Here is a 27,888-nt window from a genome sequence, read left to right as displayed (position 1 = left end):
GGTCCTGAAAGACCTACATTGGCTCCCAGTACGTTTCCGAGCACAATTCAAAGTGTTGGTGTTGACCTTTAAAGCCCTAAACGGCCTCGGTCCGGTATACCTGAAGGAGCGTCTCCACCCCCATCGTTCTGCCCGGACACTGAGGTCCAGCTCCGAGGACCTTCTGGCGGTTCCCTCACTACGAGAAGCCAAGTTACAGGGAACCAGGCAGAGGGCCTTCTCGGTAGTGGCTCCCACCCTGTGGAATGCCCTCCCACTAGAGGTCAAAGAGAACAACAACTACCAGACCTTTAGAAGGCATCTCAAGGCAGCCCTGTTTAGGGAAGCTTTTAATGTTTGATGGATCTCTGTATTTTAATGTTTGATGGATTTCTGTATTTTAGAATTTCTGTTTTGTTGGAAGCCGCCCAGAGTGGCTGGGGGAACCCGGCCAGATGGGCGGGGTATAAATAAATTATTATTATTATTATTATTATTATTATTATTATTATTATTATTATTATTAATAAGAGTGCTGAAGACTGTTTCTCTGGACTGGTTTTTGCCTGTTTGAAAAACCTTATTTTACATTTTTTTTTACCCCAATACGTGGGGGGCGGGGGGGGGGGCGTCACGGAAGCATCTTGATGGCAGAACAATAGTTCTTGGGATATTTTATATTCCAAGTGGGATATCTAGAGATTCAGAGAAATCTCTTAATATGGATATGTATTTTGTACTGTTACAATTCTACACTTGTAAAACCAAATAAAAATTATTTCGTAAAAAATGAATGAATGTAGGACTGTGTCCTAAAGCCCTTTTGGGTTCTTGGGACAAATTTAATAGTTCCTATTTGAATCCGGGCTCCTGTGCACACCTAGTGGATGGATATGTATAGGCATGCAATTGCTTCATGAAGAGCTTCATTTGTGCTGCAGCGGAAGAAGGGAGAACGTACAACAAAAAGGCCAACAATCATCAGGAAAATCAGGTTATAAATGTTAACATAAAAAATACTTTATTTAAGAGGTTCACAACATTGTAAGAATGTAGGTAGTCCGGCTGCTCTTTGCCACTTAAAAAACAAATCCTAGATGGGTATTCCAATTTTAGGGTTGTTTAGCTGGGTATAGCATGGTTGGCCATCAAATACTTTAAAAAACACACACACACACCACAATATAAACAAAGTTGACAAAGTTTTATGACCGCGAGGGAGGAGGTGTTGTCTTGCCCATATCTTACAACATAACCGGAAAGGTCCAATAGGTCATCGTGACACCTGTACTACCAGTATTAAATTCTACATGGTAAAGACAGTTAGATTGTGTGTGATTTGCAGGGTGGGGGCAGAGAATGTCACAGTTTCCAGCCTATAAAATACTGCATTTAGGAAGTTCAGTGCCCCTTCTGTTGAAGTGCAATCTCAAGGGAAGAACCGTGAGCCATATGCATCGAAAAGATAGCTACTACGTCAAGTGTTTCATGCAAAAAATCCCAACTATGCATAAAGGCCCTTGATTGTATGGTCTGCCCTCATATGTAAGGAACTCCACGTTGGGCATTTCATTTTACTTCCAGATCAGAGCTGTACTTTTGGGCACACTTTGGGTTTAAACTTCAAAGTATTGAATGCTCCCTCCACAGCCTTAGGTAGATATATTGGATATCTTTCTAGTTTCTTTCTGGAGCAAATGGTTCTTCCATGGCTGTTTCTCTCCGATTGGCTTGTCGTCTTTCCTCCTTGGACAGCATTTTGGGAACATCTCCGAGGGGCCCGTAGAATCCAGTTGGAATGCAAACTGTGCTCCCGTGAGCTAGCAATGACTGAAAGAGGGAACCAAAGTTGGAATGAATACACCTTCAGAGCAGCATGAAGATTTAACAAAGAAAGATCTTTCTGAAATCATTTTGGAAGGGTGCTCACATCACCCAATAACATTGGCCATGTTCACCTGCAACATTAAGCCAAGATTTCTTTTAACCATAGTATGTCGAACAACCCTAGAAGTCTGGCTGACCAAAGAAACAAGCACCTTGTTTTCCTTGGCCTGCTTCTGGCAGGACCAACCTGTCAATTTGCTTACCTAATGGTCAACTGCATAATTTTTCAGCCGTTCCTGGCATACTCCGAGCCAAACAAACTTCCTTTTCCTCCAGCATGGAGACACTCAATGCTTCACCCCAGTGGAATAATGTGGTCCCCCCCCCCTCTCTGCAGGACTCCTGCCTGCATCCCCTTTGGATTTTATTTGAAGTTATTTGCTGACTGAAAGGATGAGTGTGCAGAGCCAAAGGTACAATGATCCTCTGGACATTTGAACACCCCTCAGTGGCTCTGAGGGAAATTCACCCAAAATACTTCCTGCTTGTTGGTTTGCATCATAGGGGAAGTTTTACCAAATCATTCCCCAAAGGCCACAGGGCAAGTAATGTCAGAAGGAAAGGTAACACCTGGACCTTTCCCCAGTGGGTAGTTGCTTGTAAAACAGGACACCAGTTACATTTCTGAGCACAATTCAAAGTGTTGGTGCTGACCTTTAAAGCCCTAAATGGCCTTGGTCCAGTATACCTGAAGGAGCGTCTCCACCTCCATCGTTCTGCCCGGACACTGAGATCCAGCACCAAGGGCCTTCTGGCAGTTCCTTTGTTGCAAGAAGCCAAGTTACAGGGGACCAGGCAGAGGGCCTTCTCGGTAGTGGCACCTGCCCTGTGAAACACCCTCCCATCAGATGTCAAAGAGGAAAACAGCTACCAGATTTTTAGAAGACATCTGAAGGCAGCCCTGTTTAGGGAGGCTTTTAATCTTTAATCGATTATTTTATTCTTCTGTTGGAAGCCGCCCAGAGTGGCTGGGGAAACCCAGCCAGATGGGCGGGGTATAAATATATTATTATTATTATTATTATTATTATTATTATTATTATTATTATTATTTCTGCCAGTCAAGCTTTTACATTATGGGGTTTAACTTTAAATTTGTTCATGAACTTTATTATGATAGATTTTATTTCATTTCCATATGTCTTTTGTCTATGGTCACTCAGCAGCTCCCTGCATTGTATGCCTACTTACCATCAAAATCAACATCTGCGTGTGGCGGATGATCCCTCACAACAATTTTCCGATGCCTTTCTGCATCTAGCTCGGCAATAATTGAGTCAAAATAAGCTATTGCCTCGGTTACGTCGGAATTGAGCTGTGAGCCTTTTCTCTCTGCTGAGATCTGTTGAGCAGAATAATATGACAGGAGTTCGGTTTGAACAAATAGACTTTGCTGTTGCAAAAAACAACCCAATATTCAAGGATACAAAATGTGGGACCAAAATGGTGGAAGCGGACTTGCAAATGTTGTTCAGCAAAACAATCTCTGATCACCGGCTAAATTGTTCTTTGAACCCATTGCTGCTTATTTATCTTTGGCCTGCATTTTAAAGTTGTTTTTTTATGCTTAATTTGGAGAGTTGGATTCAATCAAAATAATGTTGTGCTCTGGCTCAGAATGCCAATGTGATGGAAATTGTGAGTTCAAGGTTCACTTATATTCTCAAATGTTCTACCCCCATGTGGGTTGTTTTAATGAACCATTTCTCATATCTACAGTTGCCACATTTTTCTGCCAAAGTTCCTGCACTCTTGACAACTGCATTACTGCAGGAAAATTTCATTAGGTGGTTTCCCATGGCCACTTTTCCGTTCTGGGAAGAGCATTTCCTGCTGAATCACAATCAACATCTTTTAGTTAAACCTTTTCAGAAAGTCGACAATTTTGGCATTAAAAGCTCAGCCCAGCATTTTGTAACTTAACTTTAAAATTTAAATTAAGTCCTTATTGTGACACATCATATTAAAGCTCATGAAGTTCTGAAGAGATTGGTGTTTTTAGTTTTGACATGTCTCAATGCTGGGCTGAGCTTTTAAGTTTTTTTGTGCAGTCCGTCAAGGCCAAAATTGTCATTTTTTAAAATTTTCTAACCCTCATAATTCAAAAATGGGATGAGATAAAAAGCTTAAATTTTAGATTTAAACTTAGTTTTGATCATTCAACAAATATAAAAAATATTAAGAAAATTGGATGACATGAAGTAAGAAAGTTCTATCACTTGATATTGAATCACCCTCTAGTGTGGTTCTGCTTGATTGTGTAGATCAACTTGAAGGGGGATTAGATGAAGTAATGAATATAGGAGCATAGCTGCAGAAATAATTACTTAAAACAGAAATCCTGGAGCCTACTCTCATTCCTTCTGTGAGCCTGGAGAATCACTTGGGTTCTCTGTGAAGTAAAAATAATTATTCTTATGAGGACAGGAACATTATCCCTGCCTTGCCATGAACTCACTGAATGAAGCCACTGCCCCTCCCCCCCCAAAATCTCACTTTGTTTTCTGTAAACTGTGAATAATAATAATTACCTAATAGCCTGTTTCAAGGATAACTAATCATGCACAGTTTACAATGCAATCCTATTCCTGTATTGTCAAAGTAAGACCCATTCAGTTCTATGAGGCTTACTCCCACATATGTTCGGATTAGATTACACAACGTTTTGTAAATATTACTGCTAAAGTTTACCAGATTTATGCATGCTACCCACTGGGAGCATAGGATAAATTACTTGTAGCCACATTGCCAGCAGGGTCCCAATATTTCTGGGAAAGCGCAATTTCCCCTTTCCAGCTGGCTCCAGGCTGCAGGATTCATGCTGAACAGCCATCTCTGTGACTGCATTTTCCCTTTCCCTTTCCCTACCAGGCTGTGGCATGCAAAGCATTACTGAAGGTGACAAGTATGTGTAAGCAAGTGTGTGAGATCTAGTGAGAGCCTCTCCTATAGGCTCATGCACCCAGACCCAGTATCGCCCTTTTTAAATAGTGAAAGAGCACATTTTAAGGGTTCCATTGGTTACATCATGTTTTTCCACATGTGGGAAGCAACCCCATAAACATTTATCAGTCAGTTCCATTGGCCATAGTGGGACTTACTTCTGAGTAAACAAATATAGTAATCACCCTGTTAGGATGCTGTTTAGTGTGCCTATAGCACTATACTGTAAATCACTATTGGCACTGCTGCAAAGGAGTAAGCAACTCAGTGTGATGTGGTGGTTAAGAGCGGTAGACTAGTAATCTGGGGAACCAGGTTCGCTTCCCCGCTCCTCCACATGCAGCTGCTGGGTGACCTTGGGCTAGTCACACTTCTCTGAAGTCTCTCAGCCCCACTCACCTCACAGAGTGTTTGTTGTGGGGGAGGAAGGGAAAGGAGATTGTTAGCCGCTTTGAGACTCCTTCGGGTAGTGATAAAGCGGGATATCAAATCCAAACTCTTCTTCTTCTGAATAACACACCTAATAACATACCTGCTTGTGAAATGAAAGCCTTTTTAAAAAACAATCTGAGAGCAGCTGCCATGCTAATAGAGAAATTAAAGCATGGAACACATTGATTTGCATAAAACTAATGGTATTCTTTTTCTAAAGAACAGCAAGAGAGAAACTTATCCAAAAGAGAGACCATTAAACACAATCTAGCATTGTTGATGCTTCCTTAGTTACCGGCTGCAAAAAAAAAGCATGGCTTCACTTTCTTGAAATTAGACTCCCTGCAGTCATGGCCTCACCTGCTGAGAAAGTGTCACATTTCAGCTGCTCAGAATTTTGCTTTTGTTTTTTTAAAAAACCAAGTAGTCGCCATCTCTCTAGACTTATGGGAAGGGTTAGGGTTTGAAGACTCAATACTGCCGCAGCAATAGCCCGCTTTTAGGTGAACAGTGTTTGTATGTGAGAGCAATAGCGCAATGAAGTGTAAGTTGTATTTGATACTTCTGTGTAATGGATGTGTGCGAAAAACTGAACGGGGAATGGCCCCAATGGAGGTATTGCAGAGAGAAGCACATCACATTTGTGGGTCTCGCTTCTCTTGTGCACATGTTTATTAAACTTCTATAAGCAATGTTTTCTTAGCCATGTGATGCAATAGCTCCTACCTTGGAAGACTGTAGTGGTGGAGGCGTGGCTGGTGACTTTTGTCTTGTCTTGGAAGATTTTGTAGACACTGAGGAAATATCAGATGCCCTGTCACTGGATTTCAGATCTTTGATGCTCTCAATGTATTTTTTCCTCAAAGCTAGCAAGTCTTGCAAGTACTGCAAACAGTCTTGAGTCTTTGAGTACATCCATGCCCGTTCTTCTTCCTTCAGGTGGAGGCAGGCAACTGAATCCAGGCTGGTGGTACTTTTGCTTTTTTTCAAAGGCTCACTGAATTTATTATCCACATCTCCAAGCACATACATAGAGGTGCTTCGGATCAAGCGGACTGCAGAGCCATCGCCAGTAGGGATCCCATCAGTCAGGCTTCTCCTGCGGGAGTTGGGGTGAAATATTGAGTGGATCTTCCTGAGCATCGTGCAGCCCCTTCTTCACCTCATCCATCTATCATATGAGGCTCAATTCAATGCATGGTTCTTGCCTGCAGTAGAAGCTGACACTTTGCCATGTGCCCTTTTGTAGTTAGAAGCCGGTTTCTTGCAGATTCAGCTGCCCACTTGCATCTATCTGTTTATTTCAGACAATTGCAGGTGATGAAATCGCACCAATTTCTTCGGTCACGTCTTTCCTTAACATGCCGGCGTTTTAGTTCTCCTTAAGGGTCGCACAGCTTACTGCCTTCGTTGTGCTGGCCATGGTACTGAACTATAAATGAAGAATAAAGCAAAACACATTTTGTTATGTGGCAATGAGAAACAGATGAGGATTTCATAAGGCTAAACTAAAAGATGCCAGCCAACCAGTTTCCCCCTGCATTTCCACCGCTGAGCTCTATACTGGATAAGCACATTGCAAAACCAGGCAGCAGTTCAACTGTGGTGTCTGAAGAGGTTTTGTTTTCTGTGCTATGGCAACAGAGAGATGGTTGCAGCTATCTGATAACACTATTGTTGAGAATAAAGTGGACTAGGATATCCAGATCCATTACACCCCCTACAGCAGCCTGAGCATGGGAGGCTGGCCATAAAAGAAAACTGTGTTCCAAAACACACGTGCCTAATAAACAAAGCTGGCTGAAGATGTTTACTTATTAGCAAAGCCAGCTTAACAGATTGTTCAATACTAACACAGTCTCTGTTAGTTGGGCTCCGTGTTTTGTATACTATACACAATCTTGGTGCACATTTTGCTCTCATCTTGTGAAAGGAGACTCCCCACTGTCATTTTGCACTGACTCCTGATGCAGCCCAGGCCCCGGACAAAGAGAGAGTTGGGCTGCACATGGATTTAGGATGCTGGTGAGGAGCATGCAGTCGGCAGGGTTTGAATGGCCAGAGACCCTACCCAAATGTGGAACAAGGCTGCATGAGAGTTGGAGTCTCATGGACATAGAATGCTACTGAGGAACCTGGATTTCATGGTTTGAATGATTTAAAATGTGGTTGGTAAAGACCAGGCATCCCCAGACTTCGGCCCTCCAGATGTTTTGGGCTACACTTCCCATCTTCCCCGACCACTGGTCCTGTTAGCTAGGGATCGTGGGAGTTGTAGACCAAAACATCTGGAGGGCCGCAGTTTGGGGATGCCTGGTAAAGACCAAATGTGTAATAAGGATCAAAAGAAAATCAATCAACCCAAAGTGAATGACTGTTTGCACTTTAAATTTCTTCCAAAGATTTATTCCCTCTTATCTTATTCCATTATTCCATTATATTCTCTCTCTCTCTCTCTCTCTCTCTCTCTCTCTCTCTCTCTCTCTCTCTCTCTCTCACACACACACACACACACACACACACACAGAGAGAGAGAGAGAGAGAGAGAGAGAGAGAGAGAGAGAGAGAGAGAGAGAGAGAGAGAGAGAGCACTCGCCAGATACTATATTTTTTCCAACTTGGTTAAAGAAACATGATCCCCAAACTTTCTCTCTCTCATCTGAGAAAGCAGGTATACAAAGAATAATTAATACCGATTGATGATGCTATGATATAGCTACAAAGCAACGAACAGTTCTTGGAAAGCACAAGCCTTCTGGGATTTCCTCTTCAGGAATCATAGACATTTTTATTCTGACGTCACGCAGACTTCAGTGCAACATCTATCAAAACCTCATGTGCCAGAATGTAAAGTACTTTAGACCCAAACCACCGAGTCAAGGACCAAAACCATTATTAATTCTCCATGTGAAGAAACCACACTGGGCTCTTATTTCAAGGAGTGTTGCATTTTGACTTCCAGTGGAGGATACTTAAGGCCCGTTCCAGTCCTGACTGGTTTGGTCCATTTCGGCATGAGGTATGCAATGGGAGAAACTGGAAGTTAGAATGAAATTCAGAATGCACCGGGGGTGGGATTAGAGACTGTCAATGAATAACCACTATTCACAAATTGCTCTAGGGCAGGGATGGTTAACTTGTACAGTGGTACCTCACAAGATGAAATTAATTCGTTCTACGAGCCGTTTCGTATTGCGAAAATTTCATCTTGTGAAGCGCGGTTTCCCATAGGAATGCACTGAAATTTAATTAATGCGTTCCTGGGGGGGGGGGAGCGTTAAAAAAAGGTGCCGACTCACCCGCCATGGCCGGAAGTTTTTAAGGCTCTGGGGAGGGGGAAGCAGGAGGCAGGCCAGGGGTCTCCTCCCGCCGTAGCCTCTGCTCCTTCAGGCGCTGCTGCTGTTGCCGCCAAGGGCCGCCTGGCGAGCCCCGCTGCTGCTCCTGCCGGATCGCTGAGGGAGAGAAGCGGCCCGTGCTTGCCCGCCAGCCCGCCAGGGAGGAGCTGCGGAGGCCGCCATGACCACTGAGGAGGGCAAGGCTGAGGCGATGAGTGCCACGCCACCGCAGGAGGCAGGAGCGGCGGCCGTGGACGTCACCCCTGGCCACAAGCACGGCCATAGACAACTTCGTTTTGTGGGTCTTCAAAAATCGCAAACCGCTTTCATCTTGGAAATTTTTCGTTGTGTGAGGCGTTCGTCTTGTGAGGTACCACTGTAGTTCAGCAAAATCTGTAGGACAACAGTTCCCCATATCCCTTACCATTGACCATGCAGTATATTGACCATACACAGGCATATGTCAAGAATGCTTTGGTGGTGTTTCCTGCTTGGCAGGGGGGTTGGACTGGATGGCCCTTGTGGTCTCTTCCAACTCTATGATTCTATTATTCTCCATTGATGGATATAAACCATAGTAAAACTAGCTATCATGTTCTCAGTTGTATCAAAAGGGTCTGAATATGCCTGGAATACTGAAGATTTAAAGCTGTGACTTTATTGCAGAATTGCATGTAAATGTACCCAGCAGTGCATATACTGTAGTTTCAAGAGGTAAGACAGTGCTCCTAATTTAAAAGCACAAGATGGGCATAGAAGTATCAAACCATAACTAAAATCTTTCCAAAGATGCAGGGAGGAACTGATCAAATGGACTAGCTAAATATTTCATAGCCTATAAGATTACCTGCTTTGAAAAGGCAGCTCTTATACTTAGTTCTTGCATATAGCTGCTTGACTCTAACATGGTTATGGCAAATACGTGTGCTTAATAGGCTCCCGTGAGTTGTCATCTTCTTCTTCATCATAGTTTTGCTAACTGCAGAAAGGATTATCTATAGGAAACAAAACAGCAAGAGCAACGAAGTGCATGGTCTGTTTTAAGAAGTAAAGGTACAGCAGTTTCAATACAGCAATGGCAAAGCTGTATCATTCTGGTCCGTGTTTAAATGACAAGATGAGCTCACATTACTTCTAATCACCTTTGAACTAAATTGTCCAAAGCAGCAATAAATACATAAATAAGAAGCATTTCTTTCAGGCATCAAGGCTTGACATGAACAGAGATTTTGTGCCTCCTTCAATGTTGAACTTCTCACTCTCATTACTAAAGGAGTAGACCTTGGTCACAATTTCTGTTGGACTGGATGTAGCAGCAATGGAATCCTTGCGTTCCCTTGATCAAAGCGTTGTTTTAGGAACATTTCTTTTTTTCCCCTATACTCCTCATTTGTTGAAAATAAGAATTAGATTGAAGGGATGTTATATCGGCACCAGTTAAAGCAGGCATCCCCAAACTTCAGCCCTCCAGATGTTTTGGACTACAATTCCCATCATCCCTGACCACTGGTCCTGTTAGCTAGGGATCATGGGAGTTGTAGGCCAAAACATCTGGAGGGCCGCAGTTTGGGGATGCCTGAGTTAAAGAGTTCAAGCTGCGTCATAAATTTGTTTGACATGTATTAAGTTGTAATTTTCATGAACTAACAAGAATTCTTTCAGCCTGGTATGCAGGCTGAGACCCTACCTGCCCGCGGACTGTCTCGCCAGAGTGGTGCATGCTCTAGTTATCTCTCGCTTGGACTACTGCAATGCGCTCTACGTGGGGCTACCTTTGAAGGTGACCCGGAAACTACAACTAATCCAGAATGCGGCAGCTAGACTGGTGACTGGGAGCGGCCGCCGAGACCACATAACACCGGTCCTGAAAGACCTACATTGGCTCCCAGTACGTTTCCGAGCACAATTCAAAGTGTTGGTGCTGACCTTTAAAGCCCTAAATGGCCTCAGTCCAGTATACCTGAAGGAGCGTCTCCACCCCCATCGTTCAGCCCAGACACTGAGGTCCAGCTCCGAGGACTTTCTGGCGGTTCCCTCACTGTGAGTTACAGGGAACCAGGCAGAGGGCCTTCTTGGTAGTGGCACCTGCCCTGTGGAACGCCCTCTCACCAGATGTCAAAGAGAAAAACAACTACCAGACTTTTAGGAAACATCTGAAGGCAGCCCTGTTTAGGGAAGCTTTTAATGTTTAATAGATTATTGTAATTTAATGTTCTGTTGGAAGCCGCCCAGAGTGGCTGGGGAAACCCAGCCAGATGGGCGGGGTATAAATAAATTATTATGATTATGATTATTATATTCAAAGTGTTAATTCTATTCTGCAACAGCAAGCTATTACTCTGCTTTGGAAAACATTTTTAAAATAAGACCCTGACTAGCTTCTCAGATACCTTTTAATTGAATAACTTTCTAAAGAAGCAACTGATATTATAGTTACCTGAAGCAACTGATATTATAGTTTGAAGTCATGTTTATTCTGTTATATTTTCCTCCAAGAAGACTCGTTTATCCTAAATAGAACCCCAAAAGGCTGTCATGTGTGTACAAATATTTTTTAAAAAATGTGATCCTATTGAGACCCCAATATGACATTTTGCAGGTAGCTCTTAGAAATATTAAATAATCGATACATTTTTTGGAATTTTGAAATCATATTAATTTTTAATCACTTTTTAAAAAATTAAATTTTGTAACTTTAAAATTTAAAGTAATCATGTGACATATCATATTAAAGCCCATGACGTTCTGAAGAGATCGGTATTTTTAGTTTTGAAATATCTCAATTCCGGGCTGAGCTTTTAAGGTGTTTGTGTAGGCTAAAATTGTCTTTCTTTTTTTTTTTAATTCCAACCCTCATAACTCAAAAAATGGGATGAGATATTTTTTAAAAATTGCAACTTTAGATTTCAGCTTAGCTTTGATCTTCAACACGTGTACAAAACGTTGATAAAACTGGAAGACATGCGTTTTTAAGGTTTGACGTTTTATGATGTTTTAATATGTGCTGGAAGCTGCCCAGAGCGGCTGGGGAAAGCAAGCCAGATGGGCGGGGTATACATAATAAAAGTGATGATTGTTGTTGATGATGATTTTCAATCTCTGCCGGGCTGAAACCCGGCGGCATGGCATCCTCCTTTCTTTATGCGCTATATTCCTGCGCGCGCGTGCGCGCGCACTTGCCACCACCGACGGGTCCCGGGACGCTTTCTATCGCGCGGATCCTCCGCCGCAGAAGCGCCGCGGAGAGAAGCGCCGCGCGCCTGCAGCCGCCTGGCCGGGCAAATCTCCGCCGGGAAGACGGACCTTCCGCCCAGGGGGCAGCGCGGGAGACCCGCCCACCGACCCTTCCCTCGCCCTCCTCCAGCATCTGCCCTCGCCGCCACCCAGCCCGGCAAGAAGAAGGAGGAGGAGAAGGAGCAGCAGCCGGAGCAGCCGCTGCGCCATGCGCCGGAAAGGGGGCGGCCGCTGGCAGGACGAGGCCGCGGACTCTGGAGCCGAGACGGCCGGGTGAGTAGTGAGTTGAGTCCCCACCCCGGCACCGGGGGCTTCTGGAGTCCTGCATCCCGGTCCCCGGTCTCAACCTCCGCTCCCTTTCCCTGGACAGAGAGATGCCCATCCGCTTCAGATGCGGACGCGCGTTGAAGAAGAAACATCGAAACGAAAGGGCAACAAGCCGTTAAATATAGGGGAAACCCATAGGAAACAACGACGAGCCCCACTCCGGATCCGCTCCTGGAGCGTTTTTGCGCCTCGCCTCGTCCCATCCCGCGCTAGACCCTTCCCCAAACCTTAAATACAGTAATGGAGTCGGGACGGACCCCGAGGGTCATATAGTCCAACCCTCTCCCAAACCCTAGTATAATCATGTAATTGTAAGGGACTGTTGGTGGTCAATCTAGTCCAACTCCCAACCACGTAGGAATCCGTTGCCCATCGTGGGACTCGAACCCACGACTCTGAGATGAAGAGTCTCAGGCTCTATGATGGAGCCATCCGACTGGCACAAATCCTAAACTTCTGCTTTGACCCTAAAAGTAAAGGGGCTTGTGAGCTGTGATTGAGGGATTTGTGCGTTCTTACAGCTGGGGTGGGGCGGGGTGTTTGTGTAGGAAATATTAGCAAAAGAAAGTTAATTAATAGAACTTCCAAAGTTTAATGTTGCCTGCCTTTCCAGCTAAGCTCTTCTTCAGCAAAACTTGGACAAATGTTTGATCCTTAAAAAAACAAAAAGGTGAACGTGTTCAAATAGAGGTGAGGATTTTGCCTCAAACATAATGCCTCTGTGCATGATTTGTTATAATCAGTGCACAACCATTTTCCTTGCAGAACAGTTTCAGTGAGAGTAGTGATATTGAAAAATAACCCAAAAAATTGGGTAGATTTTATATGTGGGTATATATAATGTTCTAAAAGGGCTGAGGAGAGAAAGATCTTATATCATTACAAGTACCCTGTTGTTAATAAACTGCCCATATGGGGCATAAAAAGCTTTGGTGAGTAGGAACTTGGGAGCAGAATCCAGGCAGCAGCGTAAATCGTAGGCTGGCAATCAGAATGGACATGTTTGAGGTACATACACCCTGCAATTCAGAAATGCAATGGAATTCAAGTGTCTCCAAATTTTAGGGCCGTTTCATATTTTATCTTGGGTGCATTTGTGCATTACGACCTCTACATGTACAATGTGATCAGTGACCATTGTGTATGTGCACACAGCCCTGTCTACATACTCCCACCACTGTGTATGCTTGTGTGTGTTCAGACAGATTGCATAGGCACATATATATACATGTGTGTAAGGGATGTGTCTGCATATGGTCTGGGCCATACAGCACATTCTAACGTTTCTGTGTATGGACAAGCAGGGGAATATTCTTATGCCCTGTGTTAACTGTCCCACAATTTTCATTTTCAACCAAGATGGTTTATAATCATCTTATGAACCAAAGAAGCAGACTGTTCATGCAGCATGTAATAGTCAAAACATATTTTTGCAGCAAGATGTATCTTCGGGGGGGGGGGAAGCAATAAGGCTTAATTCAGGGGTCCCCAGACTTACTGGCCTTTGGGCCGGTTCCCACCGCGCCGATCGCGCGGCGGGGCGGGGGAGCGCACGCCTGTGCGGGCTGGCGGGCGGGGGAGTGCGCACCCGTGCACATGCGCACGGGCGCTTACTGGCGCGGCGGCGCGCTTCCAGGGTGGGAAAAGCGCCGAAAATCCCTTGTGCGCATGCGCATGGGCCTCCCCCGACCCGGAAGTGCACCAGAAATGACTTCTTCCGGGTCGGGAGAGGCCCATACGCATGCGCAGAAAGGATTTTCGGCGCTTTTTCCCCAACCCAGAAGAGCGCTGCCGCGCTGCGCGCCATAAGAGCGGGCGGCGGCGGGTGGCGGGGGTCGTCGCGGGCCGGATTGGCTCGCTAATTGGGCCGCATCCGGCCCCCAGGCCGTAGTCTGGGGACCCCTGGCTTAATTCATTCATGGAGAAAATTGTGATTTACACCATTTGAGTATGAGCTTGTAATTGCAATTCCTCTCATACATGCAGTCCAAAATAGAGCCCCCCAACCAACTTATTTCAAGGAAGTTAAAGACCTCGCTTCCACATGGACCATACTGTTGTTTTCTGCTTTTTTAAAACTGCATTCATATCCTGACTTTCTCCAAGGAACTCGTGGCATCATACATGGTTCTCTCCCTAACCTCCTGAGCACTTGCAACAACCCTGTGAGATTCAACAGGCTGAAAGATGGTGACTGGTCCAAAGACACCTTCATAGCTGAGTGGGGATTTGAACCCGGGTCTCCCAGGGATTAGCCTGACACTCTAACCATAATGACATAACCTAAGTCCCCGTTGTTCGCCAGCCCTACTGAACTTAACATTTTTAATTTTTTTACTGCAGGTCGGAATACAGCTGTGTGTCATCTTCGAGCAGTGAGTATAAATTTGTTCTTCTGTTAGTGTCCACTTAATGAAGCCGTAGCTACTTGTGGGAAGCTTTGGGGACAGGGCCAGTCCACCCTCAGGCTGCAGGATCCACAGGGGCAGCAGATCCAGTCTCCAAGAAATACATCACCCACCCACTGCTGCTGGTGCCAAAATGTCTTGGCCCGGCCCTGTTTGGGATGCACATTTTCAAGGCAGAGGGGAGAGTATGTGGGTGGGGGGGCCTCTAACTGAACTAGTATGGAGCAAGAAAGATTGCCTGAAAATGGAGGAACATCCACTACCGTAATAGGAAGGGGCTTTAGGCTGCAATCCTACACATTCTTACCTGGGAGTATTGAAGTAACAGGGAGTATTGAAGTAACTTGTACTTACTTCAAGTAAACACGTACAGTACTGTATAGGCTAGTAAGTGCATGCCTCTGCATAGTCAAGAAATTCAGGCCAGTTTGGGCAAGCCAGGACTTTTGTTGCTGGTGGGAGATGGAGGTGGACCTTTCTCCGAGATTTGTGTGGCACTTAATGACGACAGTCAAACACAGACTGGGAAGGGACCCCAACTGTGTGGTACATGTGTTGCACCCATGGTGGCACAGAGGCATGTATGCCTCTTCTTCTCCATCCCAGCTCAATCTCAGAAGCTACTCAGAAGCTGGGGGCACTGTTATACAGTGGTTCCGCTCCTTCCTCCTGGGCCGTGTTCAGAGAGTGGTGGTGGGGGATGAGTGTTCAGACCCCTGGGCTCTCACTTGTGGGGTGCCTCAGGGTTCTGTCCTCTCCCCCATGCTTTTTAACATCTACATGCAGCCGCTGGGAGAGATCATCAGGGGGTTTGGGCTGGGTGTTCATCAGTATGCGGATGATACCCAGCTCTACCTCTCTTTCAAATCAGAACCAGTGAAGGCGGTGAAGGTCCTGTGTGAGTGCCTGGAGGTGGTTGGAGGATGGATGGTGGCTAACAGATTGAGGTTGAATCCTGACAAGACAGAAGTACTGTTTGTGGAGGACAGGAGGCGGGCAGGTGTGGAGGATTCCCTGGTTCTGAATGGGGTAACTGTGCCGCTGAAAGGCCAGGTGCGCAGCCTTGGAGTCATTTTGGACTCACAGCTGTCCATGGAGGCGCAGGTCAATTCTGTGTCCAGGGCAGCTGTCTATCAGCTCCATCTGGTACGCAGGCTGAGACCCTACCTGCCTGCAGACTGTCTAGCCAGAGTGGTGCATGCTCTAGTTATCTCCCGCTTGGACTACTGCAATGCGCTCTACGTGGGGCTACCTTTGAAGGTGACTCGGAAACTACAACTAATCCAGAATGCGGCAGCTAGACTGGTGACTGGGAGCGGCCGCCGAGACCACATAACACCGGTCTTGAAAGATCTACATTGGCTCCCAGTACGTTTCCGAGCACAATTCAAAGTGTTGGTGCTGACCTTTAAAGCCCTAAATGGCCTCGGTCCAGTATACCTGAAGGAGCGTCTCCACCTCCATCATTCTGCCCGGACACTGAGGTCCAGCACCGAGAGCCTTCTGGCGGTTCCCTCGTTGCGAGAAGCCAAGTTACAGGGAACTAGGCAGAGGGCCTTCTCGGTGGTGGCGCCTGCCCTGTGGAACACCCTCCCAACAGATGTCAAAAAGGAAAACAACTACCAGACTTTTAGAAGACATCTGAAGGCAGCCCTGTTCAGGGAGGCTTTTAATGTTTAATAGATTGTTGTGTTTTATTATTCTGTTGGAAGCCGCCCAGAGTGGCTGGGGAGACCCGGCCAGATGGGCGTGGTATAAATAATAAATTATTATTATTATTATTATTATTATTATTATTATTACTACTACTACTACTCAGTAGGTGGGCATTTTGGTTTGGAAAGAAAATTCCAGTGCCTAACTTGGGGGTAGCCAAAAGGGTGCTACCCAAATGTCATTGGACCACAACTCCCATTATCCTGAAGATTGGCCATGCTGGCTATGACTGATGGGAGTTAGAGTACAACAATATCTGGCTGCCCCCTGGCAACCTAACCAGTGTGGAGTGTGTGCCCCTGTGGTTGGAGACTCTGTTGTGGCTGGTGAAAAGGCCCCCCATTATGGAGATGACTTTCTAGTGGGAGTTCTGTGGCACTTCAGATGTAGTTGGACTCCAGCTCCCATCAGCCCTAGCCAGCATGGCCAATGGTTGGGGATGATGGAAAGTGTAGTCCAACACTCTTACAGCCGACAGCAGAATGATTGGGGTGAATTCATCCAAGGCTGAACCTGAGATTCCATCAGGAAGGCTCTGGAATGGTGAAAAGTGATTAGTCTGACACAACCGACAGAGCAAACTTTGTTTGCTGCCCTTTGACTGTCCTAGAAAGGCATATTTTCAGGGCTAGGATGTTGAGAAGACTCCGTTGTCCCGTCAGATAATTGCTTGCTTGAGATTACAGGTTCCGTATTATATAAGCTCTCTTTGTATGATAGAGCAGTTAAATTGCTCTGCTTTGATTTTGCCCGCTGATGCTGTGGATCAGTTATTAGGGATTGTTTCTGCACTTGAGGCTGGCTACCAAGAATAGTTTGACCATTACTGCCTCCATGGTAGCGTCTTAATCATTGGCTGTCACCCTAGTTTTTAGAGGAGCTGAGACACACACTCAGCAGCGAGACAGAAGACTAGCTCACCCGTCTCTGGACATATTAGGCTGAAAATGAGCGTGCATCATGGGAAGTTTTGGTTCCTTTCCATACCAGAGCCCCTTAGCACAGTGGAGGCTCTGCTCTTCTGCAGTCAACTGGAAGCAAAATTAAAATTGTGTTTCTGGAAGGGTTGCCCAAAAGGGAACGTGCGCCTCAGGCTAACCAAGGCTTCCCGTCCTGTTATGTAATAATGAAATGAAATATTTATCTCAATTCCAGAGAAAACAGCTAGTGTGGAAACGATAGGGCTGCAAATAAATCAACACATGGGACCCAGGTGGCGCTGTGGGTTAAACCACTGAGCCTAGGGCTTGCTGATCAGAAGGTTGGCGGTTCGAATCCCTGTGACGGGGTGAGCTCCCGTTGCTTGGTCCCAGCTCCTGCCAACCTAGCAGTTCGAAAGCACATCAAAATGCAAGTAGATAAATAGGAACCTCTACAGTGGGAAGGTAAACAGCATTTCCATGTGCTGCTCTGGTTTGCCAGAAGCGGCTTTGTCATGCTGGCCACATGACCCGGAAGCTGTATGCTGGCTCCCTCGGCCAATAATGCGAGATGAGTGCATAACCCCATAGTCGGTCACGACTGGACCTAATGGTCAGGGCAGGGTCCCTTTACCTTTACCTTTAAATCAACACACCTACTTGTCATTGTTGCTGTAAATCACAGTGGTACCTCAGGTTACGAACTTAATTCGTTCTGGAAGTCTGTTCTTAATATGAAGCGTTTTTAACCCGAGGCGTGCATTCCCTCCTGTGGCCTCGAAAGCAGATTGTGTTCGTATCCTGGGGCAAAGTTCACAACCCGGAACACCTACTCCCGGGTTGGTGGAGTTCGTAACACGAAGCGTTCGTAAGCAGGACTGTTCGTAACCCGATGTACCACTGTAGGCTGCTTTCCTTTATAACCTTCCCAGATAATGAGAGCGTGGACTGGTAAATTCAGGCTGTGCCCGAGGCATTTTGCGACGACAGTAACCAGCTTGCTTATTCTTTGCTTCAGCTGTACTTGGGTGCTGCTAGTCATGTGACTATGGTTTCAGGATTTGTGTTATTAGAGGTTCTGAAATGTTCTTTCCCCTGATACTGATTTCAGCTGATAGTGCCAATCAAGGCAAAAGGTGGCTTGGAGGCCTCTGCTCTGCTCTGCCTCCACAGTCGCTGGAAACTGCAGGAAGAGAAAATGCTGTTGTGCAACTAGTTGGCCACTTTGAATACAGGATGCTGGACTACACGGGCCATTCATTGGCTGCATCCTGCGGTGGAGGAACCCTCTCTGGCACCCAGGGCGGGACGCCGCACGAGCGGCAGCCTGTATGGTCACCATGCGAGAGGCAGCCTGTACAGATGCCCGTAGGGACGCTGCGCGAGTGGCACCCATACTGACTGCATGCACCCCCAGCCACTCTACAGCTGGGGGGAGGCAGAGGCCATCTTGTCACCCACCCCAAGTGGCATCCGGGGCAGCCCGCTCCCTCCACCCCCCACTTCATACACACCTGGCTGGATCCACAGGTTCTCCTTATGTTCATTTGGGTAAGCACTTGTGATCTGGACCAATATTTATTGTAGCTAATGAAAACCAGGCAGAATAAGCTGGATCGTCTGTTGCCTATACCTTATAAGAAGTGTAGGCAGCAATAATGCCTCAAGCGTGTGATTGTTTGGACCCAGTCCTAAAATTTAGCCAGGCGTGTTTTGCGAGTGGTGTGGTTCCAACTGCAACCACATGCAGATCTCGGGATGCCACATTGACGACTGGGGAAAGCAAAATGTCACTTAGAGAAGGGCTGGATCTAGACAAACCAAAGAAGTGTTTCAGTTAAACGAGTCGTAAACTTTGTATGAGAAATTGAGTTGGCAAAAACAGAACTCCATGGCGCCATCTGGTGTCACAGTATTATAATGCATATACAATGCATATAAAGCGTTTTTTCTTTGCCAATGTAGGTGAGTCCAAGGATACGAAATAATTTCCTTGAAGACTGAATTTCTTTTCTTCTGGATTGCAATGTGTTTGTAAACTGCTTTGAGTTTCCCCCACTTTAAAATATAAAGTGGTATAGAAATGAAATTAGTAGTAGTAGTAGTAATAATAATAATAATAATAATAATAATAATAATAATAAATCCCATTGCAAAAACAAACAACTAAAGCAGCACCTAGGCATTCCATTATGGCGACCGCAATCTAGTTTTAAGGTGCCATTTGGCGATTAGATTCTATATCTGAGTTTCTAACACAGTTTGGATCTAGTTACTGAATAGAAAGAGTGCTGTTGTGCTCAGTTTCCTGCTTCTCCACTGTGAGAAGAGGACGTTGGACTAGGTGGGTCTTTGGCTGAGAGTTGCAGCTCTGTGCAGGGCTTACTTTCAGCACCCTTAACAAACTACAGTTCCCAGGATTCTTTGGGGGAAGCCATGATGGTTAAATGTGGCACAAGAGTGCTTTATGTGCATGGTGTAGAGGTGACCCTGGTCTTCATCTGAATTTATTGGCACATTTCTACTTTGAGGGATGCTTTCAGTGTTTTGTGAGTTTCTAAGCTTCTCATTCCCTGCCGCCACGTTGTAAATGGTTGTGACATCTGTCAAAGTGGATACACCTCCAGGAGTGAAACACAAAAGGATCGTCTCACTTGCGGCTTCTCTACTGACCTACATGCGGCGAGTTGGGCTGTTAAATATACTGTAGTTTAAGTTGGTTTGCCGTTTACCTTCAAAGTCCATGCCAAATTTAAAGGTTTTGTTGTTTTCTTCTTCTTCAGTCTGCTAGCTGGAGGGTTAAAAGTGTCGGTTCACATTGAAAGAGATTGGTAAAATCACTGCAGGCTCTTTTAATTATCCTGACTGAAGTGATACATTTTTGCTTTGCATCAAAGGCAGAACTGCTGGTCATCTGTGTGTGGCAGGCAGATGAATGATCTGAAGTGACATCGCCCATGTTTGCGTAAAAGAGGACAACTTGTTGGCTGTTCTTTGCCTGTTCGGCATTCTGGCTTGTGGGTATGGCATCGTACCACCTTCTTGAGACTTTTGGCAGGATTTCACAAATGGTTCCTCTTCTGGAATGCCTAGATCAGGCATCCCCAAACTGCGGCCCTCCAGATGTTTTGGCCTACAACTCCCATGATCCCTAGCTAACAGGACCAGTGGTCAGGGATGATGGGAATTGTAGTCCAAAACATCTGGAGGGCCGAAGTTTGGGGATGCCTGGCCTAGATGGATGGACTAGCCTTCTTTCCTTCTTTCCCAATTTATTTCTTGCTCCATCTATCCAGCTGATGAAATTCTGTGCTCTATCTCCTCCTTAGTCTTCCTGAGCATTGAAGAGATGTTCACCGCAGATTCTGAAGCCTGCTAGGCAGCAGCTCTTGATGCAGGCGTCAGAATTAATGAGATGGAACTGAGCAGCCGGAACACACATCAGCTTAAAATGAAGAGAAGTTCTCCCCTTGCCTGCAGCCAGTCCTTTATTATGTTACTGAATTTGGGGTTTGAGTGTCTCCCTGGGTGGTTGAGGCTATTTCAGTTAGCAGCACAGGGAAATCTGTCTGGGGTGCTGTTTACTCCATCAGGAATATTGTTTACTTGGGCACCATTGGACTGTAGAACAAGACACACTTAAACCCTGAGAGCCTAGTGGTCCAGAAATATGTTGGAACAGGACTGGCAGTTCTGGGTTATCTGGTGTATGCAGATTTATGATGGAGACATGGACTGAATTCTCTCTTTGGGACCCAAACCTGTGGCAAGTTCCAAGGGGTTGTATTCCAAGTAACGCTTTGCAGGAGTGAAATGACTTCTTGCACAATGGGATTACCCCTCCACACACCTTAACTCTGTTATGGGGGGTTCCCCAAACCTTTGGAGCAGATTTGGGGACAGTGTGGGGTACGTGCAGGGGGGAGAAATGGTGGGGGGAGTCCTATTGCACAACAAGTGGAAGTTCTTCCATTTGCTCATTTAGTTACTTGAAAGCCACACCTTTTTAGAAAACTGAATATAAAGTGTTGCAAACCAACCAGAATGACTAGGATTTCCCCCCTCCTCCATTCAGGTGAGCTTTCTGTGGACAATGTGCAGGATCCTTTCCTTCTTAGCATGCACCTAATTGCAGACCCAGGAGACTCTGGTGTCCTCCAGCAAGCCATCGATAGCCTATTGGCATGGATCCACCCGGATCTCCAACTCTTCCGTGTTTCGGAAAGGGGGAAACCAAGGAAGCCTGACAAGGCCATAGTCTCCCAGCCAGCCCTTGCGGTAATCCTCTTTCTGAAGGAAGAATATGACGAAGAGCCAATCTTGCAGCTCCACAAGTCCTTTCAAAGGCCGCCCTGGCATTACCACCACACCGAACAGGTGCATGGCAACTTCCTCCCTTACATGCCAGGCAGCCAGGACTTTTTCACCTTGGCGCAAGGCACTCCTCTGTGGGCCATACGGCCAGTGCATTACGGGAAGGAAATAATACGCTTCACCATCTACTGCAGGAACGAAAAATTTGCCAGCGTTATGAAGCTCTACGAACTAATTCTGAGGAGACGGGTTTGTCAGAAGAAGGCAGGGTTTTGTGTCTTTCCTGTCTATTCCAATGTGGATATTGATATTCAGTTGTCTTTGAAGAGGCTTCCCAAAGGCCATATGCCAAGTCCCACGGAGTCAGCGGTGCTGGAATTCCGAGTAAAGGATATTGAGCAGCTGGTGCCTCTCTTGCCTAACCCTTGCAGTCGGATCAGTGAAGGCAGGTGGCAAACTGAAGATCCTGATGGGAACAAGATCCTCCTGCAGGTAAATCTCCAGGTGGCATTCTGGAATGCAGATTTTAAGTTGCCGTGCATTGGGGGGGGGGTGGAATCAGAATGTGTTTGAAGGATATGCAGCACAATTCTGTGTAAAGTTATACAAAGGTCTTTCACCTGTGTTACAGGAACAATAACATTGTAAGTACATTTGATTTGATTCGTCAACAGGCAGTACTCTTAGGACGATATTGGCAAAGTACTTTCAAAGGATGAAGAATATAGAATACATGTGTTCTTGGCTGCAGGTTGTGGTTAGTCAGGAGATCGTGTAGTCATGAATCCAGGTTTAGTTAACACGCTAAGCCAAACCATGGTTTAGCTCAGCATGAGAGCAAAAGCAAAGTGCTGCAAGCTGTGCTTGAGATAGCACAATTGGTAAAGCATGGAACTCTGAATTTCTGGGTCGTGGGTTCAAGCCCAATGTTGGGCAAAAGATTCCTGCATTGCTGGAGTTTGAACAAGATGACCCTTTGGATCCCTTCCAGCTCTACAATCCTATGATTCTATGTTTGCATGGTCCTGGTAAGCCATAGTTTGACTTTACCATGATATGCGAACCAAGCTGTTGTGGAAATGTGTGTGGCTGTAATTGTGTTTTTATTTTGTTTTTTATGGGATGGCATTCAATTTCGTACTACGTACAATGGCAATAAAGTATCGTTTCTATTCTATTCTTTTCTAAAAGCAGAAAGTTGGAAATTATTTACTATCAGTTTCTCAGGCACTCTTTACATACAAGTTGTAATAAGGTGCTTAACTTTGGAAACAATTAGTTCAGCAGCAGATTCTTTTTCTACTGTTTAATCAGGCAACCTGTGGAACTTTATGGAAGTAGCTGAGTCTGGTATAAAACGTAGCAGGATAGCATCATTTTATTCTAAGACTTATGTGCCTTTAGTGGGAATAGTGGGAAACTTTGGGAAACTGGTGCAAGATTTTTGAAGGATATGGGTATGTTTACTTTTAGAGATTGGTATAGTTGCTAGGCTTTGCATCATCTAGACAACAGTGCGATCAGAATAAAATGGTGCAACGTCTGGCAACTGTGCAGCTCTGTTTAAGACAGAAACAATTCTTTATTGCCTTGCTGATATAAGTGTATCAGTTTGTACATAGATCTTTTGTTACTTAGAACTGCAGACTCCAGTTGAGTCCATGTTCCTTGTGGTCTTTGCTTCTGACTCATTCTGCACAAAACAAGCAGTTCTCTGTCAGCACTAATGGCCCTGCAGAAACCAAAAATATAAAGGAGAAAGAAAAGGCAACAATGCAGTGGTGGTTCTTTTCCTTAAACCAGCTGGAGGATTTTATCCCTGGGAGAGGGTAGTTCTCCAAGGCGGGAAATAACATTTCTCCACAATGCTTGTTATTTATAAGCTAGTTATTTCCATGCCACCATTTAAGAAAGAAGAAAAGGCTTAGGGCTTTGTATATTAGCAGTGTTAATCTGCTGTAAGATACAAGTTCTGATTCTGTAGTGCAATCCAATGCATGCCTACTCAGAAGTAATTAACATTTAATTCAACAAGACTTACTCCAAGGTAAATAGTAGCCTTCATCAACTTGGTACACTTCTGATGTTTTTCCACTACATCTCCCATAAGCTCCAGGCACCCCAGCCAATTACTGTTACTGAATAATGCAACCAGTGGCTTTTTAATAGTAGATAATTCAGCTCTGTTAATGTGGCTTCATCCCTCTTCTTCACAGCAGGCCCGGTATAGGAAGTGTGGTAAGCTGAACAAGTTTTCCTCACCGTCTCCTGCAAGGCACCTTCCTGTTACACGGCTTCCAAGTTTTCTTCCCCAAAGCAGCAGATGGACTCTCAACAAAGCCAGTGATCCTTCAAAACCAGTTTATTCCATTGCATTTCACCATGCCAGTCTGTGCCTTGGCATTTCCCAGCAGGACTTGAGAAATCACAACCAAGCACTTTCCACTGGGAGACCCGGCGGAGCCTCTGCAGACTCAGGTTCATTTCAGCGAAGCAAGTCTCTTGCTTGCTTGCCCACAATGCGCTCTTCCCTGGTCCCCAAATCTTTCCATTTCAGTGAGCCAAACTCATTAAGCACTTTCTCTTCTGGGCACAGGACAAGAAGCAGAGTTAACATTGATGACTTGGAAGGAGTTCAGGAGACTGATGTGGACACAGGGATGAAACTTGCCTTCGCTGATCTATCTGTGGTCTCGGCTTATTCAGTTTCGGATGGGTTCAGTAATGACGTGGAAGCAAAGACAAAGAATACTATACAAGAGCAAAGTGTCAAGAGATTTAAGCAGCCTGGCTCTCGAGGAAGATCGCCATCAGCCAAGTGTAACATCTTTGAATTATCTTCCAGCTCTCCTCCTTTTTCTTTTGATTGGTTTTCCAGCTCTTCAGAGTCACATTCAGGTTCTCCTTCGGCAGGTTCCTTTGAGATAAAAGGTTTGCCAAGAGGAACCGTTTTCCCTTTTGCTGACAGCAGAACAACCGGTGGTGGAAAAAAGAAAGAAGAAGAATTCTACATCTGAACCTCTGTGTGTGTGTGTGTGTGTGTGTGAGAGAGAGAGAGAGAGAGAGAGAGAGAGAGAGAGAGAGAGAGAGAGAGAGAGAGAGAGAGAGAGAGAGAGTGTGCTTGGGTACTGAGCCGGTTTCTACCCTGTGCCCAAGACCTGTGTGCCGCCCTGGGATCTTGTGGTAAGTTTGTAAGTTTGATTTCATTTCACTTTTAATTTGCACACCGCCTTCTACATTACTATACACAAGGCGGTTTGCAAGCTGAAGAAACAACAAAATAGGCAGCAAAGACCACACACACCTAATAACAATCTGATCCAATAATAAAAACATAACTTTAAAATAAGCCACTTACATCAATCAAAGCAACATTCAATAATCCATTAGAATAGAATAGTAAACAGTAAAATTAAATGCCAGCGAATGATAATTAGACAGTTTACGCTTAACAATCACAACAAAGAATGACTAAACTATAATCAGTAAAAATAACGGCAAGTCACAAGGCACAAAATACCACAAAACATACAAAACCATGTAAAAGGATCAAATTGAGAAACAGGGACACACAACATATATATCCCTGAACTCCTCTCTTTCCAGCTGCTTCTGCTGTTCTCGAAGTCATGGTCTGGGAAAGGTTCCTAGGGCTGGAGGGTGGAGCATGTCAGGTGGGAAAAAGCCTTTGACTGATGCTGGCCAGCACAAGGTCTCTCTTCCGCTAGCTGTTGTCTCCCTCAGGCTGCTGTAGTGCTAAAGCTGAAGGTTTTCTGAAGATAATATGACGATTTTACATATATTCTCACTTGGGGAGTGAGTGCAGTGTTTATGTTCCATTGTGTACTGTTGGAAGTTTTGTAGATTTCCCCCATTCCCACCCACCCAAGCACTCCCTCCCGTTTGGTTGCAGTGCCTGTCAGCCAGTTAGAACCCAGTGAAAAATACCAGCTATGCTATCTGATAGAGAAACTTGACGTTGTAGGGACTAGGTGCCTTAATTGAGACGGTATTCTGGGTACTCTGGGCCACTGCTTATAACTATGTGTCACTCTTTTGAGCCCTGAGATTCCATCTCTCAGCATCTTAGCTGATAATCTTACAGCATCTCTAGGAGTTCCAACTAAATCCCATAGCAGGACATGCTCTAACGGTGCTGCTTGGTGTGATCAGGAGTGCTGTGAAGCTAAGAAAAGCACAGCTAAACAGATTAAAGTAGATAACTCTGAACTGTCACTTAAAGATCTTACTGGATTGAGCAGGGAATGCAAAAGCTTACAGAGTTATAAAAAGTCCTATCAGGAAAGGCATTTATGGTTATTCCTGTCGAGGAACCTCATTTTGGAATAAAATTCTTCAGTAACAGTCGTCACTCTATGGGCAGTCACTTTCCTGGCAAATATCTCAAATGAGACTTGGAAACAATACTTCCTTGCTATTTTAATAAATTAACGGCTGGTTTTAGTCTTGAATCAAACCTTAGACCAGGCATCCCCAAACTGCAGCCCTCCGGATGTTTTGGCCTACAACTCCCATGATCCCTAGCTAACAGGACCAGTGGTCAGGGATGATGGGAATTGTAGTCCAAAACATCTGGAGGGCCAAAGTTTGGGGATGCCTGCCTTAGACTCTGTTATCTTGATCCCTTGGCAAAGATCACATTTTGAGAAGGTAGAAAGGGATCGTTACACAGTTTGCCAACCATAGCAGTCTGGAGGACGGGGATGTCACTAGCAAGAAGTTAAAAAGCAATTTAGATTAGTAGGTGCGTGCTGTTGCCAAATCATAATTTTCATAATTCATTTCTTAGTGTGGAAATTGAGTGGGGCCTATTTATAAGACAGGGGATAACCTAACAGAGCCTTCTCCCCATGTGGAGCACCCAGCACTGGGTGGGGCTGATGGGAGCTGCAGTCCCAAACACCTGGAGGGCACCAGGTTGGAGAAGACTGATCTGCCAAGGGAGGAATTAGCCTGAATCTTTGCAAAATGATATGCCAAATACCTATATTAAAATTATTTTTCTGCATTCAGCTTTCAGCTATGGAAAATAGTTTTGTATATGTGCACTTACATACAAATGCATTACGGTTGGTAGTTTGCATGCTGTCTTTGTGGTTTTAAATTTTTTGATGCGTGTGACGAGTGAATACTATGGGAGAAGTTCTCTAGAACCAGCCTGTGGAAAAGCAAAAAAAAAAAAAAGTTTGTGCACTTTTAGAAAAGTTCTTGTTCACTCTTTTAAGAAAGAGATGAAATTGATCTGTGGGCTACTGGTTCCATCTTGTGGTTTGGTCTAATGTGTAGCTTTAGATTAGGCTAAAAGCACCCACTGTTTAAACACACACCTCAAACGGATGCAAAGTTGGTGTTTTTTTATAAAAATATCTTGGTTCAATCAATCTCTTTATTAATATTTTTTTATGACTGTGGGTTAAACCACAGAGTCTAGGGCTTGCTGATCAGAAGGTCGGCGGTTCGAATCCCTGCAACGGGGTGAGCTCCCATTGCTCGGTCCCAGCTCCTGCCAACCTAGCAGTTCGAAAGCACATCAAAGTGCAAGTAGATAAATAGGGAAGGTAAACGGCATTTCCGTGCGCTGCTCTGGTTCGCCAGAAGCAGCTTTGTCATGCTGGCCACATGACCCGGAAACTGTCTGCGGACAAATGCTGGCTCTCTCGGCCTATAGAGTGAGATGAGCGCCGCAACCCCAGAGTCGGACACGACTGGACCTGATGGTCAGGGCCCCCTTTACCTTTACCTTTATTTATTTATTTCCTTTATTTCTGTCTTGAAGGCTGGTAGTTCAGAAATTTGCATTGCCTCAATTGCACCACTTCTTGCGAAGTTAAAATGTTCTCCACTCATGGGTTTTGAGCGTTAATCTATGCCCATTTAGTTTGCATTGGTGGTATCTGATGATACTAGCTTTATAAAATGTGAGTTTTAAGTGCAGAAGGGGAAACAACATTTCATGTTTTGGTTTTCTGTAGAAATTGTTTCAGTGAAACTGCCAACTGAAGAAGCAGAAATACTCTTTGTAAAAAAGCAATGCAATGCAAATTCATCCTATAGCTATTGGTTACTTTAAGGAATGCTTTGAGAAGGAGTGAAATAGGGGCACAAGTACCACATAATTTGTTATCAGAAGATAATACCTCATAGCTGAAGGAGCGTCTCCACCCCCATCGTTCAGCCCGGACACTGGGGTCCAGCTCCAAGGGCCTTCTGGCGGTTCCCTCCCTGCGAGAAGCAAAGTTACAGGGAACCAGGCAGAGGGCCTTTTCGGTAGTGGCACCTGCCCCGTGGAACGCCCTCCCGTCAGATGTCAAAGAGATAAACAACTACCTGACGTTTAGAAGACATCTGAAGGCAGCCCTGTTTAGGGAAGTT

General features: G+C 45.1%; 2 protein-coding genes across 2 annotated transcripts; one reads left to right on the top strand and one right to left on the bottom strand.

Annotated features, from left to right (window-relative positions):
• Positions 1 to 1,562: 1,562 nt before the first annotated feature.
• Positions 1,563 to 6,777, bottom strand: C3H13orf42 (chromosome 3 C13orf42 homolog). The gene is made up of 3 exons (XM_035110627.2): positions 5,968 to 6,777; positions 3,058 to 3,208; positions 1,563 to 1,809 (listed from the first exon to the last, which is right to left on the bottom strand). Exons 1-3 carry the CDS (start codon positions 6,382 to 6,384, stop codon positions 1,565 to 1,567), a joined length of 813 nt encoding a protein of 270 aa, XP_034966518.1. The 5' UTR covers positions 6,385 to 6,777; the 3' UTR covers positions 1,563 to 1,564.
• Positions 6,778 to 12,018: 5,241 nt separating this feature from the next.
• Positions 12,019 to 24,515, top strand: FAM124A (family with sequence similarity 124 member A). Its single transcript, XM_035111066.2, has 4 exons — positions 12,019 to 12,083; positions 14,481 to 14,512; positions 21,257 to 21,987; positions 23,715 to 24,515. Exons 1-4 carry the CDS (start codon positions 12,019 to 12,021, stop codon positions 24,510 to 24,512), a joined length of 1,626 nt encoding a protein of 541 aa, XP_034966957.1. The 3' UTR covers positions 24,513 to 24,515.
• Positions 24,516 to 27,888: the final 3,373 nt, after the last annotated feature.

Source organism: Zootoca vivipara, chromosome 3, assembly GCF_963506605.1.
Source record: "Zootoca vivipara chromosome 3, rZooViv1.1, whole genome shotgun sequence".
Taxonomy (NCBI): Eukaryota; Metazoa; Chordata; class Lepidosauria; order Squamata; family Lacertidae; genus Zootoca; species Zootoca vivipara.
Note: the sequence above shows the minus strand (reverse complement) of the source record. Positions and strands in the feature narration are given on the sequence as shown.

Coding starts and splice junctions, on each gene's coding strand:
- C3H13orf42 (XM_035110627.2), bottom strand. CDS start 6,384: ATGCTCAGGAAGATCCACTCAATATTTCACCCCAACTCCCGCAGGAGA. Junction 3,209..5,967: donor CACCACTACAGTCTTCCAAG/GTAGGAGCTATT, acceptor TCTGCTCAACAG/ATCTCAGCAGAGAGAAAAGG. Junction 1,810..3,057: donor CGCAGATGTTGATTTTGATG/GTAAGTAGGCAT, acceptor TCCCTCTTTCAG/TCATTGCTAGCTCACGGGAG.
- FAM124A (XM_035111066.2), top strand. CDS start 12,019: ATGCGCCGGAAAGGGGGCGGCCGCTGGCAGGACGAGGCCGCGGACTCT. Junction 12,084..14,480: donor TCTGGAGCCGAGACGGCCGG/GTGAGTAGTGAG, acceptor TTTTTACTGCAG/GTCGGAATACAGCTGTGTGT. Junction 21,988..23,714: donor GGAACAAGATCCTCCTGCAG/GTAAATCTCCAG, acceptor TCTTCACAGCAG/GCCCGGTATAGGAAGTGTGG.